Source organism: Sinocyclocheilus rhinocerous, unplaced genomic scaffold (assembly GCF_001515625.1).
Source record: "Sinocyclocheilus rhinocerous isolate Xijiao unplaced genomic scaffold, SAMN03320098_v1.1 scaffold2279, whole genome shotgun sequence".
Lineage (NCBI taxonomy): Eukaryota > Metazoa > Chordata > Actinopteri > Cypriniformes > Cyprinidae > Sinocyclocheilus > Sinocyclocheilus rhinocerous.
Window position 1 is genome coordinate 434012 of NW_015645063.1, and position 14605 is coordinate 448616.

General features: G+C 37.4%; 2 protein-coding genes across 3 annotated transcripts in view; both read left to right on the plus strand.

Annotated features, from left to right (window-relative positions):
* The window catches only part of LOC107705296 (PEX5-related protein-like), a 44407-nt gene extending 42622 nt beyond the window's left edge, over nt 1-1785 (plus strand). Inside the window, exon 13 of the mRNA XM_016508532.1 lies at nt 1720-1785. Coding sequence (XP_016364018.1) covers nt 1720-1785 — 66 coding nt within the window. The remainder of the gene's footprint in view (nt 1-1719) is intronic.
* A 29-nt stretch (nt 1786-1814) lies between these two features.
* The window catches only part of gnb4a (guanine nucleotide binding protein (G protein), beta polypeptide 4a), a 16334-nt gene continuing 3543 nt past the window's right edge, over nt 1815-14605 (plus strand). The window contains exons 1-9 of one of the 2 annotated variants that reach the window (XM_016508565.1): nt 1815-1894; nt 4514-4622; nt 6353-6391; nt 6890-6996; nt 7441-7504; nt 7966-8128; nt 8866-8932; nt 12665-12866; nt 13004-13220. In XM_016508565.1, coding sequence (XP_016364051.1) covers nt 4566-4622; nt 6353-6391; nt 6890-6996; nt 7441-7504; nt 7966-8128; nt 8866-8932; nt 12665-12866; nt 13004-13220 — 916 coding nt within the window. In that variant the 5' untranslated portion in view covers nt 1815-1894; nt 4514-4565. Of the gene's footprint in view, nt 1895-2786; nt 2938-4513; nt 4623-6352; nt 6392-6889; nt 6997-7440; nt 7505-7965; nt 8129-8865; nt 8933-12664; nt 12867-13003; nt 13221-14605 lie in introns of those variants that run through there. The other variant, XM_016508564.1, reaches the window with a different exon arrangement.

The window sequence follows — 14605 nt, forward strand, 5'->3', positions numbered from 1 at the left end:
GTACTACAGTGCATCTCATCCTCATGGACTGCACCAGATTTGCCAGTTATTGCTGTGAGCTGTTACCACATTTTTATTTGAAGGCATTTGCAAGTTTTTGAACACGTCTGGGGGACACATGCTTACACATGGTTTGATGCTGCAAGGACGATCAGCTGTCCTTCCAGTCTCCCCGTAGTACTGTTTTAGGCTTTCCAATCACCTTCAATTTAAATATTACAAACGATTTGGGAAATCTGATGATTGCATGTATGATACACAAAACAGATTTCCCTCTCTTTATGATCCCATATTTTAACTTTAAAGTGAATGTAACTACTATTAATATACATTTTTTGACAGACCAAAAATCCAGCACAAACATACTATATATGACAATATTTCAAATCATATGCCATGTATGAGCACAGTATGCGGGCATTGATGACACTTGTCCTGTAGTAAATCACACTAGTTTTGCTATGACCAGAGCTGTTACGAAACTATGAATATAATTACTGACTAAAATTGTAGAATAGCTGAAGGAGATGTATTTATTTATTTATTTGTAAAATAGATTATTTAATGGAATGAACAGTCATAAAATGTATGCATGTCTCTTTCAATCTCTCCTACATTAACATGTAATATAATCAAGATGCATTTATAACCAATTTATTAAAGCTGTATTTTAGAAGATCTGAAATATGATTATGTCTCTTTGTTTCATTTCAAAATTAAGGGCAGATGGTGATCCCTGACCTTTAAATGATTTAGAAATGGTGTTACCGGAGCACCCCCAACAGGCACATACTGAACACTGCTTTCCTTCTGTCTGAAGTAATGCAGTGGTACAAATGTAACCTTTAACCCATTATATTATATTATACACAAATTAAGACATAACCTTGGATGGCCTTAAATACTGTAAGCATTAGATTTGATATGGGTTATCCAAGATTTTTTTTTCCCACAAGTTGAAATTTTAGACACCTTACATCAACAAGGCTCTGAAAATAAAGCTGTGTGGTTGAAATGGAGAATGGCTTAAATTAGCTTATGGATTTCTTTAGGATTTTAGGGAACAGCGAGGATGTGAGGTGGATGACTTAGCAGGTTCATGTTTCATGACCTGTCATATCATCCTCAGATATATAGTGACTCAAAATACTTCCTTTGTAACTGGAATCCCTTTAGTGCTGTCAGTACCTTTGGATGGATACAGTATGTGTGTGGAAATTCTCAGCCCTTAATTTGACTTTTGACTATCAAGGCTGATTTGCTTTTGTGATATTTGAGCCGTTTTCAATGAGCAGTTTTCTAACTAATATCAAATGCGATACATAAATGCAAATATGATGTTCGTCTAGTGCAGCAGGATGTGTTAAATCAAGCTAGTGGGCATGTTTTAGTCAGCAAATATATTGAATATAAACATAATTAACAGCAAGCGATTCAATCAAGCACTTGAAATGAAAGTGTTGACAATGCACTACATGGAAAAGCTTTCCATTTTAATAAATTATTGACAGGCCTTTATTACGTAGGGATCCCGCATTCAGGAATCATTGCAGCTTTTGTGCGTACACAGATAATGTGAACAATTGGTAAATAATTAAATGCACAGGACAGTTCTTATTGTTCTGTTTAACACATTCTCAGCTGTGACACTGACCAACTGAACAGACAGTGACATCTACTGTCTCTTTAAGACATCATCTTCCCACTTTCACTATTCAGCCTCCCCCATCCAGCCCCACCTTGTCACCAGCAGCTCTCAGTGTAGACGTGCTGGCTGTTAACTAAAGTCCCCACTGCTTATCCCGGTGGCAGTGCTCCCATCAGCACATACTCTACAGAGGGAGCCGGGTGCTTCCACTGACTGATCTCCCACCGGTGGACTTCAGCATACTAGGTAATTCTAAATGTCACTTAATACTGGTTTTGCAACTTAATTACTCCTATATTTGAGTGCTGTAGACAGGGTTTATAGATCAGAAGGAGTGAGACCATGAAGTAGTGATTGTGTAGTTTGCATTCGTTAACCCATGGCATGCCACAGATGGCTTCATTCGTGTCACTACTGCCTAATGCATATTTGTATATTGACCATAAATATTATATGATAATTGCATTCAAACTTTAATTCCAAATAACTTTTTATTTATAAGATTTATTATTCTTATCCGTGTATTTATTTATTATGAACCAATTGCCTCTGAAATAAAACTCACTCTGAGAAGTGGAAAATTGGCAACCACCCAATGTACCCTGTGGCTTTAAATAAGTGGGAAGCTTTTGAATATTCATGTGACAAAGTACAAATAAAAACCCTTTGCTGTACAACTAATATCATTGATCAGCATGTTTTTAATAATTACTGAATGTAGTAGATTATAGATGAACACAATCATATATACTTTTTAAAAATTTCTATTCTCATGTCTATTCTCAAAGATTTTTTCTTTTAGGTCTGCATACGTATTGTTACTAATCAAATGCCTTTGACACTGTATCCACATGTATCAAACTACTTCAGTCATTTTTATAATTGAGGAAGCTGATAGCCAGAACCATTTCAAGCGCGGGTGACCCGAGTAGGTAGGCGTAGACAAATGTCAAACTATTTTGATAAAAACACATTGACTTCATGATAATATACTATATAAAGTAATAAGAGACACAATATACTCAGTTTTACACAAGGACACTGAATATCTTCTGTTAAAAAAACACTAAAATAATTCATTTCCCCCCTTCATCCAATTGTTGCCATGCTCTCAATGTCAGTATGGGTGTGGTAATCGCTCTGTGAATTGCCTTGAAACTAGTAAATTTGGCGCATGGGTCCTTGTTTTTGGATATAAATAATACGAAATGAGTGCGTTAATGTTTTGAAATAAAGAATCTGCTCACCCTTAAAGGCGGTCGGAGGATTTTGGAGTGTTGTTACATCAGGTAATGTGTCAATGTTTGTGTGGTGGTCTAAAGTAACTGACATGATACACTCACCGTTTGCTAGCCACTTTGCTAACCAAAACTAACCAAATCATAATGTAACTCTGTGATTAGCTTGACGGATGACAAATCTGCAGGGAAAGGTTCTTTTATACATTTTTTTTCGCGTAAATGGTGTCTTATAGGGAGGTTTCTGTTTAGTGCAACATGTGGTATTGAATCTGTCAAAACAGTTCGCTAAATTACCTTGAAATAATGTGATATGTAACGTAACGCTGATGTTAACATTACATTTAATCGCATTAAACTCGATGAACAACACGAATGTAACAATTAACGGGCAAAATGGTCGTTTCTGTGAAGATATTTTATTTACAACGGATTGTTTTCGCGTTTATCGCGACTGGTTTAACAGGCTGCGAGTGTCAGAGCAGGTTTAATAAGGGATTAACACATCTGGATTATGGAGGATTTATCAGAATATCCGATGTACATATTCAATTTTGAATTAAAATGTCAATCCAGCTAGTTCGAGCATATTAAATATTTTTCTTCCCACTCCATTATTATTATCAACCTGAGCTTTTTGTGTATGTTATTCCTAATATTATGTCCCAGTTAATGTGTAAAGTGTTAGATTATGGAAAGTTCTTTGCTTAAAATGCACACTGATCAATGCTTACTTTTCCTGTAATTTGGTTTACTAGGGTTGGGACCAGCAGTCTTCCTGTTTTTAGCAGCATTGCTTGCAGTCATGCTACTGTGCTTCCCGAAAAGAACTTATGCTGAAATGTAGATTTCACAGAGGTCAGGGTAAACCTCAGTGATCTCAAGGGGTATTCCCATATTGTGTCAAACCACCAATGTGACAGGTCACTGTGCATTTTATTCAGTTACTCTTTTTGCTTTTAGGCTGAAATAAGACTGAAAGCTATAGGTAAGGTTAATTGAGTCATGCAAAACATGGCAATATTAAAACGCAAAATCTGAAAAAGCTTAGATTTTTTAAAGCTATGCTCAGTTCTAAAATTGTGTGTGAAATCATAATTAAAATATTTCTAAAAGTTATAATGAAAAGATGTGAGGTCCCTTTATTTGCATTTTGTATTGATATTACTTGCACTAACTGATAAATTTGCAGCCTTTAAGCGAGTATCATACTGCATATAACCTCCTTATTGGGGTGGTGTTAGCTAAATTTTAGGGAAATCAACTAGTAGGCAGTGCCAAGCAGTGCTACCCCTCATTAAACAAAGGAGCACAGCGTGCCCAGCTCTCAGTTGGCAGTGCAATAGCTGGAGTGTTTGTTCCTCTACTTAATTATATGATACAGTTCCTAGGTCTATTCAGTCTAGTAAAAACATTAATGCTACTGGAGCACTTTCTGTGTTCTTCACAAACTATCCATTGGGGCTGTCTTACTAGGTCTGTGGGACCTCTGACATGACAATCAAATGAATATATGGAAATTGTTTGCGTGAGTGGCTTGAATTATTAATCCAGCCTGAGTGCTCTGTTATTAAGCAGTCCTTTATTGACTTCTTAATGTGACTTGGTGCTTGTGTGTGCATTGCAGGTCTTTGTCAGTATTATCAAAGTTGGGAAAGGAGTGAAACGCTTGCAGGACCATGAGTGAGCTGGAGCAGTTGCGGCAGGAGGCAGAGCAGCTGCGCAATCAGATCAGAGTAAGAACTGATGCCCTTTCTGGTCAGCTCAAAGGATTTTGCCACTCCTTAAGTTAAATCTTTTGGCTCATTTTACATTGGTTCTTTCAAGTCATGTTGGAAAAATTGTATTTGAGTTGGTTGCACATGAACACCACCACAAATTCCTGATTAATAGAGGGAAACTCAAAATTTTCGTCAAGTCCTCAGTTTGAGGCGGGGGCTTGTCAGTGAGAAAACATGTTGGATGCAATGGATGCAGCCAAAAACTATAGATATGCAGCGTCTGTATTGACTGCAAATTTGTTGAAATGAAATCTTTAAAATACGATAGTATTGTACAATTACATTAAAATATATTCAGTTTACAGCACTTTCATAACATGAATAAAAACAGAAAAAATGTTAACATACCGATACACATTCTTTACCAAAGTGACTTTAACGTGCCTTACGTTGTAATTACGACTTGCCAGCGTGTGAATATAAGCAGTGGCGGCTCGTGGGTTTTAAAATAGAGGAGGCACTCTAATTGTATTGGTCTGGGATCCCTGCCGATTATTATCTAGCCTCCCATGCTAGGGTTCTTTTCTCAACACTCCTCAGCGCTGAAAGTGAACACTCGATGGTGATTGGCTAATTTTTTTTTACCAACGAAGGCACGAGAGCTCAGCTCTCCCCCGGCCTCCCCCTACCCTTTCTCTATCATTAGCGGTTGTAATTACATCAGCAGATGCGGCACATTCGCGATAGAAAAGCGGCGCTTTCACGTTATGGTATTACAACTGTGAAATTACAAACAAATTATACACATTCTGAGACATGAACTGAAATGAATTGTGAATTTTATTAACATTAAATCGTCACCTCAAAATTATGGGGAAGCTGTGCCTCCCGAGAATGGATGCCGAGCCGCCACTGAATATAAGGGATGTCTCCCTTATTTAAAAATCTGATTCAGATCCTCAGCTCGTTAGGAGAGAGATCCATGAATTGAACTGAGTGTGTCAGAAAAGAGAGACAAAATGTGCAGAGTAGTGGGTCCCCAGGACCGGAGTTGAGAACCACTGAATTAGTAAAAGCAGCTGTGTGCCATCAGATTTGATTAAAGGAGCTTCAAAATCCTGAGCTGTGTTAATTCACACAACATAATTATTGATACATACATTTAGTTTTCCTTTATTTAGCAAGGATGCAATAAATCGTCAGTAAAGACTTTTACTAAGACAAATGTTATTCTTTTAAACTTTCTATTCATCAAAGCATCCTGAACAAGAATGTATCACAGTTTCCACAAGAATATTAAGCAGCACAACTTTTTTCGACATCGATAAGAATAAGAAATGTTTTTGAGCATTGAATCAGCATATTGGAATGATTTCTGAAGGATCGTGTGACACTGAAGACTGGAGTAATGGCTGCTGGAAATTCAGCTTTGGCATCAGAGGAATAAATTACATTTTTAGATATATTAATAGAAAAGTTATTTTAAATTGTAATATTTTACAATATTACTGTTTTTACGTTGTTTTTGATTACATAAAAGCAACCTTGGCAAGCATAAGAGACTTCTTTAAAAAAAAAAAAATTAAACATCTTACCAACCTCAAACTTTAGACTTTTTGTTCTTTTCATTTTTATTTGATATAAGTTTCATGTAGACCAGAGTGCCAGGAAATAGAATACATGTGTTTTCCTCTGCCTGTTCAGTAGAATGACTGCACTCTGACATGCTGCTGTTCCCATTGCAGGATGCCAGGAAAGCATGCAGCGACTCCAGCCTGTCCCAGGTAAGCAGCTCTGCCACCATCCCTGCTGGGTCCCCCTCCTTATAAGAGCAGTACTGGTCTAACCCATGTCTATGGGGCATGTCTATGCTCACCTGTTCTCTGAGCTCAGCACAAACATGCAAATTGGCTGCTGATGTACATGCTGAACATGCTCTTAAGTGTGCTGAAATATTAAACAACCTCTTACATGCCAAGTCCTCCATCAAAATTTAAACGTTCAGCCCCCGCCCTGGTGATTTTGGTGATTTAAGATTTCATAATTTCTATTCGGATTATTTATTTTTATGTTGGAAGAGATGGCTCTTGTACATTTTAAAGCTGTTTAATTCTGCACTTCAGTCAGTGCTATGTTCATTTTAGATAATTGGCATAAGTCAAATCAACAAATACAGCTCTTTTTCCCGCATTTGAGTGATCAGTAGCACACCTTGGATTGATGAAATGTCCCCTGCTTGCTTTATAATGTCACTGTAAATTAAGAGTTCTGTGTGTGTTTAGATTACAGCTGGTCTGGATTCAGTTGGGAGGATCCAGATGAGAACGAGGCGGACACTCCGAGGCCATTTAGCCAAAATCTACGCCATGCACTGGGCTACTGATTCTAGGTCAGTTGACAGAAAGAGATTGAGTGGACTGGAGGATGGGCACTCTCAGAGGAACCCTGCACCTCTGTCAGTGTACACTCAATGAATAATACAGCAGGCCTCTCACAACTCAGGGGTGTTCTAGGATTATGTAGGCTGCCTCCTGCTCCAGTCTTTCTTTTCCTCCCTTCTCTTCTCCCTCTATCATTCACCCCTTCTCCACCTGTGCATCCATTCTAGTGCTTTAGGCAGGAGACACAATTGTTAGATGGGTGGAGTTTGTGTCCATATTTGCTTGCAGTGTTTGTCATTAATTATCATAAGCATTTGCCATGTTTGTTCATGTTATAAGCATCGATCATTGTCTGCATGTTCACCTTGTAGTATTTTTAATCTGTGATGTGTACTATGAACAGTGGTTTACTCTTTAACCCCTCCTCCAACTTTTTTTTTTTAAACATTAAGGTTACTAGTTAGTGCCTCACAAGATGGCAAACTCATCATTTGGGACAGCTACACCACAAACAAGGTTAGTCCAGCCCAACAAGTGAATATACATCTAAAATGCACTGCTATATTACCCAAGAATATAATAACTGTCACAAATTTAATGACTGATTTTTTTTAAAAAGAATAATAAAGTATTATAGTAAATTAAAATTAAAATCAGTTAACCTAAATTTTGTAGAAGCTAAAACGCTAATGTAAATCATAAAATTCTAAGTCATCAAAATGAAAGTGGTAGGTTGCATATCAGTTCTGTCATATACTTAGCCTCTTGGTGCTCCAAACCCATGGGAGGATTTGCGGTACATCCTGGCTCTGAATTTGGAACCATATACTAGCAAACTACTCTTACTATTTTTACCATTTTGTTATATGGCAGAAATAATAGGAGTAGCATGCGGTTTCTGAATTCAGCATTGGCTCTCATTCTTCATAACACATGGGAAAAGCAAGTGCAACCATTTTTGTTTGGTTTCTTTCCAGATTCATGCCATTCCATTAAGGTCATCATGGGTGATGACTTGTGCCTACGCTCCCTCAGGGAATTATGTAGCCTGTGGAGGCCTGGACAACATCTGCTCAATCTATAGCCTTAAAACCCGTGAGGGCAATGTCAGAGTCACTAGAGAACTTCCAGGACACACAGGTAAACTGTCAGCAGGATTAGCATCATCAAGGCCGGGACACACCAAGCCGACAGTCAGTCAACGGCGGGCCATCGGTGAGCATCTGTTGCGCTAGTTTGTTTGGCGTCTTCCACACGTCGGGCTCACATCGGAGACGAATCGGCATTGGGGTCGTCATGATATCTCTGATTGGATGTTCAGTTTAGTGAACGAGTCCATGCTCGAGAATTAAAATTAAAGCAATGAAAACGGGCAAGTAAATGAAGGCGGCACAGACAGAAGACTGTTGTAATGTTATGTGATCTTACCCAAGCATTCCATTATGTGAATATTTTCATAACAACATGAGCTGCTTAAAATGAAGAAAGTTATTAACATTAACACTGATATTCAAAATGGTACGCAAGCACTGCTTTGTTTACATTTCGTATATCTGCGTATTTCTCGTATATCCTTGTTTCGGTTTCTCCTTTAAATGATGAATATATACTATTGATAGCTGCTGATGTATACGGCTAATTCCTCTCACGCAGAATGCAGATGTTTACTTTGCAGTCAGCTGTAGTCTGAGCGGTGTGTTCAACTGCAGCTTTTTATCCAGACACTGCCGAAGCAAGAAGACAACAACGTCGGGTTTTGTCACTGCTAGTTCTTTGAAGTCGGCTTGGTGTGACCCAGCCTTAGGTCTGCATATTTATCATGCAGTAGGTTGAAGCTCCTGTTTGGATATATAATTTTTTTTTTTCTTCCTCACCAGGTTATTTGTCGTGTTGTCGCTTTCTGGATGATAGTCAGATAGTCACCAGCTCTGGAGATACTACATGGTGAGTGCATCACAGCTTTCAATGACTAGATCAGGGGTGCCCAACCCTGGTCCTGGAGATCTCCCTTCCTGCAGAGTTCAGTTCCAACCCTGATCAAACATACCTGTCTGTAATTATCAAATGCTCCTTCAGATCCTAATTAGTTGGTTCAGATGTGTTTGATCAGGGTTGGAGCTGAACTTTGCAGGAAGGTAGATCTCCGAGAACAGGATTGGGCACCCCTGGACTAGATTATTTACCTTTAACAGTATTGTAATTGTCTTGTGTTTTAAATTTTTTTTTTCAATGTTCTGGTACTGTTAAAATGACTATCAGTAGTTCAAAAATGAATGTTAGTAGTTCAGATATTTTCTACTATTGAACTGCTAAAGAACAGACTTAACGTTCTCATGGAGAACGGTCTTTCCAGAGGGGTGTTTCATAAAAGACGCTAAGAAAAGCGGGGATTAAAGTCCAAAATCTGACTTGAAATAACCTAACAAATCAATCTGGACTAAAGCGGTTTCATAAACGACAATTTAAGTTCATGCAATCTCACTAATTCGATCCAGGTTCAATGAGTCAGGATAATTTGATGTGCACGCTTATTCTTAATGCCGAGTTCACACTGCATGATTTTCAAACTCGTCGGATCGCCGTGGTTTTCACACTGCGTGACTATCTGGGGTAGCATTCAGTTGCTGCTGTGTTCACATTCCCTTAATGTCGATCATGGATCAAATCGATCCATTATGGCAAACGGCGAATATTTGTGTTGTTTAATGCATTTGAGACATTATGTTTTCCTCAGTGCATAACTGACACGTCACAGGTATATTTTTCATCTGTAAATGTTAGAAAGTCATGCACATACAGTGGGTACGGAAAGTATTCAGACCCCCTTAAATTTTTCACTCTTTGTTATTGTCAATATGGGGTGCTGTGTGTACATTAATGAGGAAAAAAATTAACTTAAATGATTTTAGCAAATGGCTGCAATATAACAAAGAGTGAAAAATTTAAGGGGGTCTGAATACTTTCCGTACCCACTGTATATCCATTTTGCTGTCAGGACTCAGGAGTGGGTGAGGCTTACGTGAGTGAACAAGCGCTGCTGTGCGCATGCGCGCTAAACAGATGGAACGCAATAGAATAATCGTGCAGTAATTCTGAATAAAATATGCATTCTGCTAAAATATTTGTTGTTGGACATTAAATGTGACATGTAGAATTTTAATCCTACATTAAAAGTGTATTTTTATGATAGCAGTAACTGTAAATCAAATGTAAGCTAGCTAATACAGCCCTAATTACTAGCTCAAATATGTATTCCTCTTATCATATAAAATATAGTCTATTTTATATTATTTATTTTCATTTTTAATTTAGTGATTTTAACTTTTAATTTAGCAATTTTATATTTAATGTTTTAATGTTCTACTAATAACCATAAAGTACAGCTGTCATAAAACCAGAGAGAAAGGCTGCATGGCTAGAAACTGCTGATCAACTGAATGCGCATGTAGCAGCATGTTAAAATGTTTTCAAATATTTTAAAACAAAGTAATTAAATCTTGGGCACAATACATTAAATACAGTCAGTTGTAGCCTATATTTTTATTTATTAGATTTATTAAAGTTGCATTTTCTGTATACTTTTATTTTTGGACTGATAACGTCATCAAATAATTGTACACTCTTAGAAAAGATGTGTTTTTAAATACTGTTAATGTGTTAAATTTTAACACATTAATGGGTGAGTTCTGGGACAACGTTTTTTTGTGTTGGTTTTTACTCATTCATTGTGTTGATGATTTTAACTGCTTTCTCTACACATACATTCACATATGAAATTATTTAAAAGCATAACAACTAAACTTTTAACAAAACAATCAAGCATTTTTTTTTTTACAATGTTTATTTATTGTAATAGAATGTATAGACTATTAGTGGTGCTTGACACATTATTGGTCATTCAGTGTTTCTGTAAAAAAAAACAAAAAAACAAAAAAAAAACCTTGCTACAAATTCTACTGCTAATATTGAACTGATTTGCTGAAATCAAACTTCAGATGGTAATAGATGACCGCCAACCAATGTTCCCTCTAATTTTTTCTTCTTCAAAAAAAAAATTATATCAGACAGTACAACGCACACACACAAAAGTGTGTAACTTAGAATTGTAATGTGTTATTTATATTTTGTTATTTATATTTGATGCAACTAAATTATGCACATTTCAGGTTACCTGAGAAAACTTTTTTTTTTATTACAGTGCTCTGTTACTTACCAAGAAATGCTATTAAAAATCATTTAAAATCTCACAAGAACAGTTAAATTCTTTATAATAATATGATATAACATATAGCTAATATAAAAAAAAATAAAGCTGTTATTGCTCATGAATTTCCTTTTTGAGGGCAATGATTTATTAGGCTCATAATATAATAATATATAAAAAAAACATTTTTTGAATCAATTAAAAAAAAAAAACGTAAACATGAATTCTTTTAGTTATCTAAAACAAATAGTAACGTTAGAGTTTTCACACTACTACACCTGTGTGACTGTAAATGGCTCTGAGTTTTGTTACTGTTCTGTGCCCATCCTCTGTTATTTCCACCACTTAATCAAGCCACGCTTGTTTAAAACATGATGACCTTTTATTTCACATGTCATTGCGTTTGCATTGGCTCTCGTGTTGAGCTATTTTGGCCGCAACCATTAAAAGTATTCGATTTCTACAGCGAGTGATTTGGCACACATCATTCTCTTTCTATGAAACCTGTAAACCGCATTGACCGGTTCTAACACTGTAGCGACACCAGCTCTATAGCGGTTTGGCCGAGCATTGCGATTATTACTGCAATTCAATCAAATGCCTTTCCCAACTCATTTTTGCGTACGTCTCTCCTGTGCACAGCATATAATTTTTTTCCGCACAGCCGCGCACGAGCGCAGCTTAGAGGGAACATTGCCGCCGACTTCTATTTGATGTCCGCATTTACATCTGCAAGAATATTTTTTAGTGTTTGCTCATCTGCAATACGTGGAGATTCTCAAATGCTCAGTCATTGTGTTCAAGTGTAGGCAAGTGAAAATATATCTGTGCTTAACTTACTCTAAGCCTCTAACAACTCAATCACTGCTGAGTAAAATCTAACAATTTATTAGCCAGTTGCTAACATTAGACATTAAGTTCCCTTCACTAAGGGACTTCTGGAAGGGCCCTTCATGAATTTCAGTTGTTCACTTTCATTTGGAATGTCCCTACAAATGGTGTCCCCTTCCTGAAGTGCCCATCAAGGATGCAATAAAGGCCATTTGAAATTGGTCCTTAGTTGCCTTAGTGTGAAAGCAAAGTAGTGGGACAGCACCACCCAATGCACAATAAATAAAACATAGCATCACAAACAAATGTCATAACCTATTAAAACATTTACCTATATTGTAGTTATTATTTTTGTCATTTTATTTTACCACAAGTATTTGTGTATTTGATTTTACTTGTGCTTTGATAGTGTTAAGATATGGCAATAGAAGGTACTGCAAGTTATCTCAAGGCCTTTATCACTTCACCTGTCACCATTTTTGAATCTCTTGTAGTTTAAAGCTTACAGGCTTTCTTAAGCCATCCACATACGGAAGTTTGTAGATTTTAATGGTTCAATTTTTCAAGTCTGCATTTGAGTTTCAGTTGTCAGTTTGGTGATCTTGTACTGAATGTGACCCAGCTCTCTTTCTCCTTTGCAGTGCTCTGTGGGACATTGAGACTGGTCAGCAGACCACCACATTCACAGGGCACAGTGGAGATGTGATGAGCCTGTCTCTCAGCCCAGACTCTAGGACTTTTGTGTCTGGTGCCTGTGATGCGTCCTCGAAATTGTGGGACATCCGAGACGGAATGTGCAGACAGTCTTTCACGGGACATGTTTCTGATATAAATGCTGTCAGTGTGAGTGTCAAAGAGAAAAGTCTTCAGCAGTGTCTGATACTGGTTTATTGAGCCTGTGCAATGCTTTCATAATACTTACTGTTTACTGTTAGTTTGAAAATGCTCATATCCATTTTCAATTGTGCTCATTTCTTCAGTTCTTCCCAAATGGTAATGCGTTCACCACAGGCTCGGACGATGCCACTTGTCGTTTGTTTGACCTTCGCGCAGACCAGGAACTGATGATGTATTCGCATGACAACATTATCTGTGGCATCACCTCTGTGGCCTTCTCTAAGAGTGGCCGCTTGCTGCTTGCTGGCTACGATGACTTCAACTGCAATGTATGGGATACTCTAAAGGGAGAGCGTGCAGGTCAGTACTTTACACAACCCTTTTGACCACACAGAAAAAAACTCAAGCAAGCACCTATAACAGCCCTAATCAAGCAACAGGACAACACAGCGCAGACCACAAACCCTGTGCAACCCATCTGAATTACATTAGCCACGTTCACATGGGGACCTTTTGTTTAAAATGGAATGAAATAATTCTGATTGATGAAGTTGAGTATTAGCATTACATAATTGTTTTGTGGAACTTTCCTAGTTTGTTTAATTTGTGTATCAGCAGACTGAAAAGGTTATGAGCATGCTCAGCAGCTTAGTAGACAAAATAGGGCTAACAGAAAATCACAATAAATCTCATTACTTCAGACTAGTCTTTATATAGTGGAATGACAGCAATGTACAATTTAGCAAATCTTAACTTGTGTAACTACAGAAGACCATTTTTTCCCCCAGGACGAACCCTGTACGTATGTGATTCACATAGACATTAGGGGTGGGAAAAAATATTGATATGACGATCTATCGTTGTCCTTCTCCATGTGATACGAGAATCGATACACTGGCCCAAATAATTAATACAATAAGGCGTTTTTAAATAGTTTCCCCTGCTCCCAGCGTCTAAAAATGCATGGAATGCAAAAATGCATCCCCTTCTTTCCAAAGCGCTCTGAGCACCCATGAAGCCACTGTAATAGCTCTACTGCTATATATATATATAGATATATATATAGATATGTATATATGTGTGTGTGTGTTTACAGGGTTCTCAAGTTTTAGCAAAAGTTTGGAGTGAAATTACTGTTAGGGGAGGAGCCATTCAAATATTTGCAGCAGCGGCCCTTCGGCTCCACGCAATTCTCTCACGTTTTTGCTAGAAGTTCGAATTTAACTATTGTTCATAATTGACCAGCACAAAATAGAAATTATAACAACTGGTAAATCTCATAAGTCAAATTCATACAAATAAAATAAAATGTTTTATATATTTCAAAAATACAAATGTATCAAAAATAAAAAGAAATTTGGCCCCAAACGAGCCAACTGAACAGCAGTGCTCAGTGTACACACTGTACACATACAGTAGGATTGCAGAACTTGCCTTGAGCGAGTATGTCAAGCTGTGTGTGAGAAGAGAGTACATTTTAGCTTATGAATGGCATTTTGTATTGCAAGTGTTTGTTGCACATTTTGATGCCTTGATGACCGTGTTAAGGGCTCAACCTAGTTACATGTAATGGAATTATGTAGGGCTGCACGATAAATCGAAATGGAATCGAGATCGCGATTCGACTGATGTTTCCAGTCGCTCTGCTGGTTTTGTTACTGGGTTTATCGGTTTGGCTTTTAGTTTTTTCTTCTGTGTAAGAAGCCACATCATCTCACAGAAGGATTTATTTCAAACACTCGACT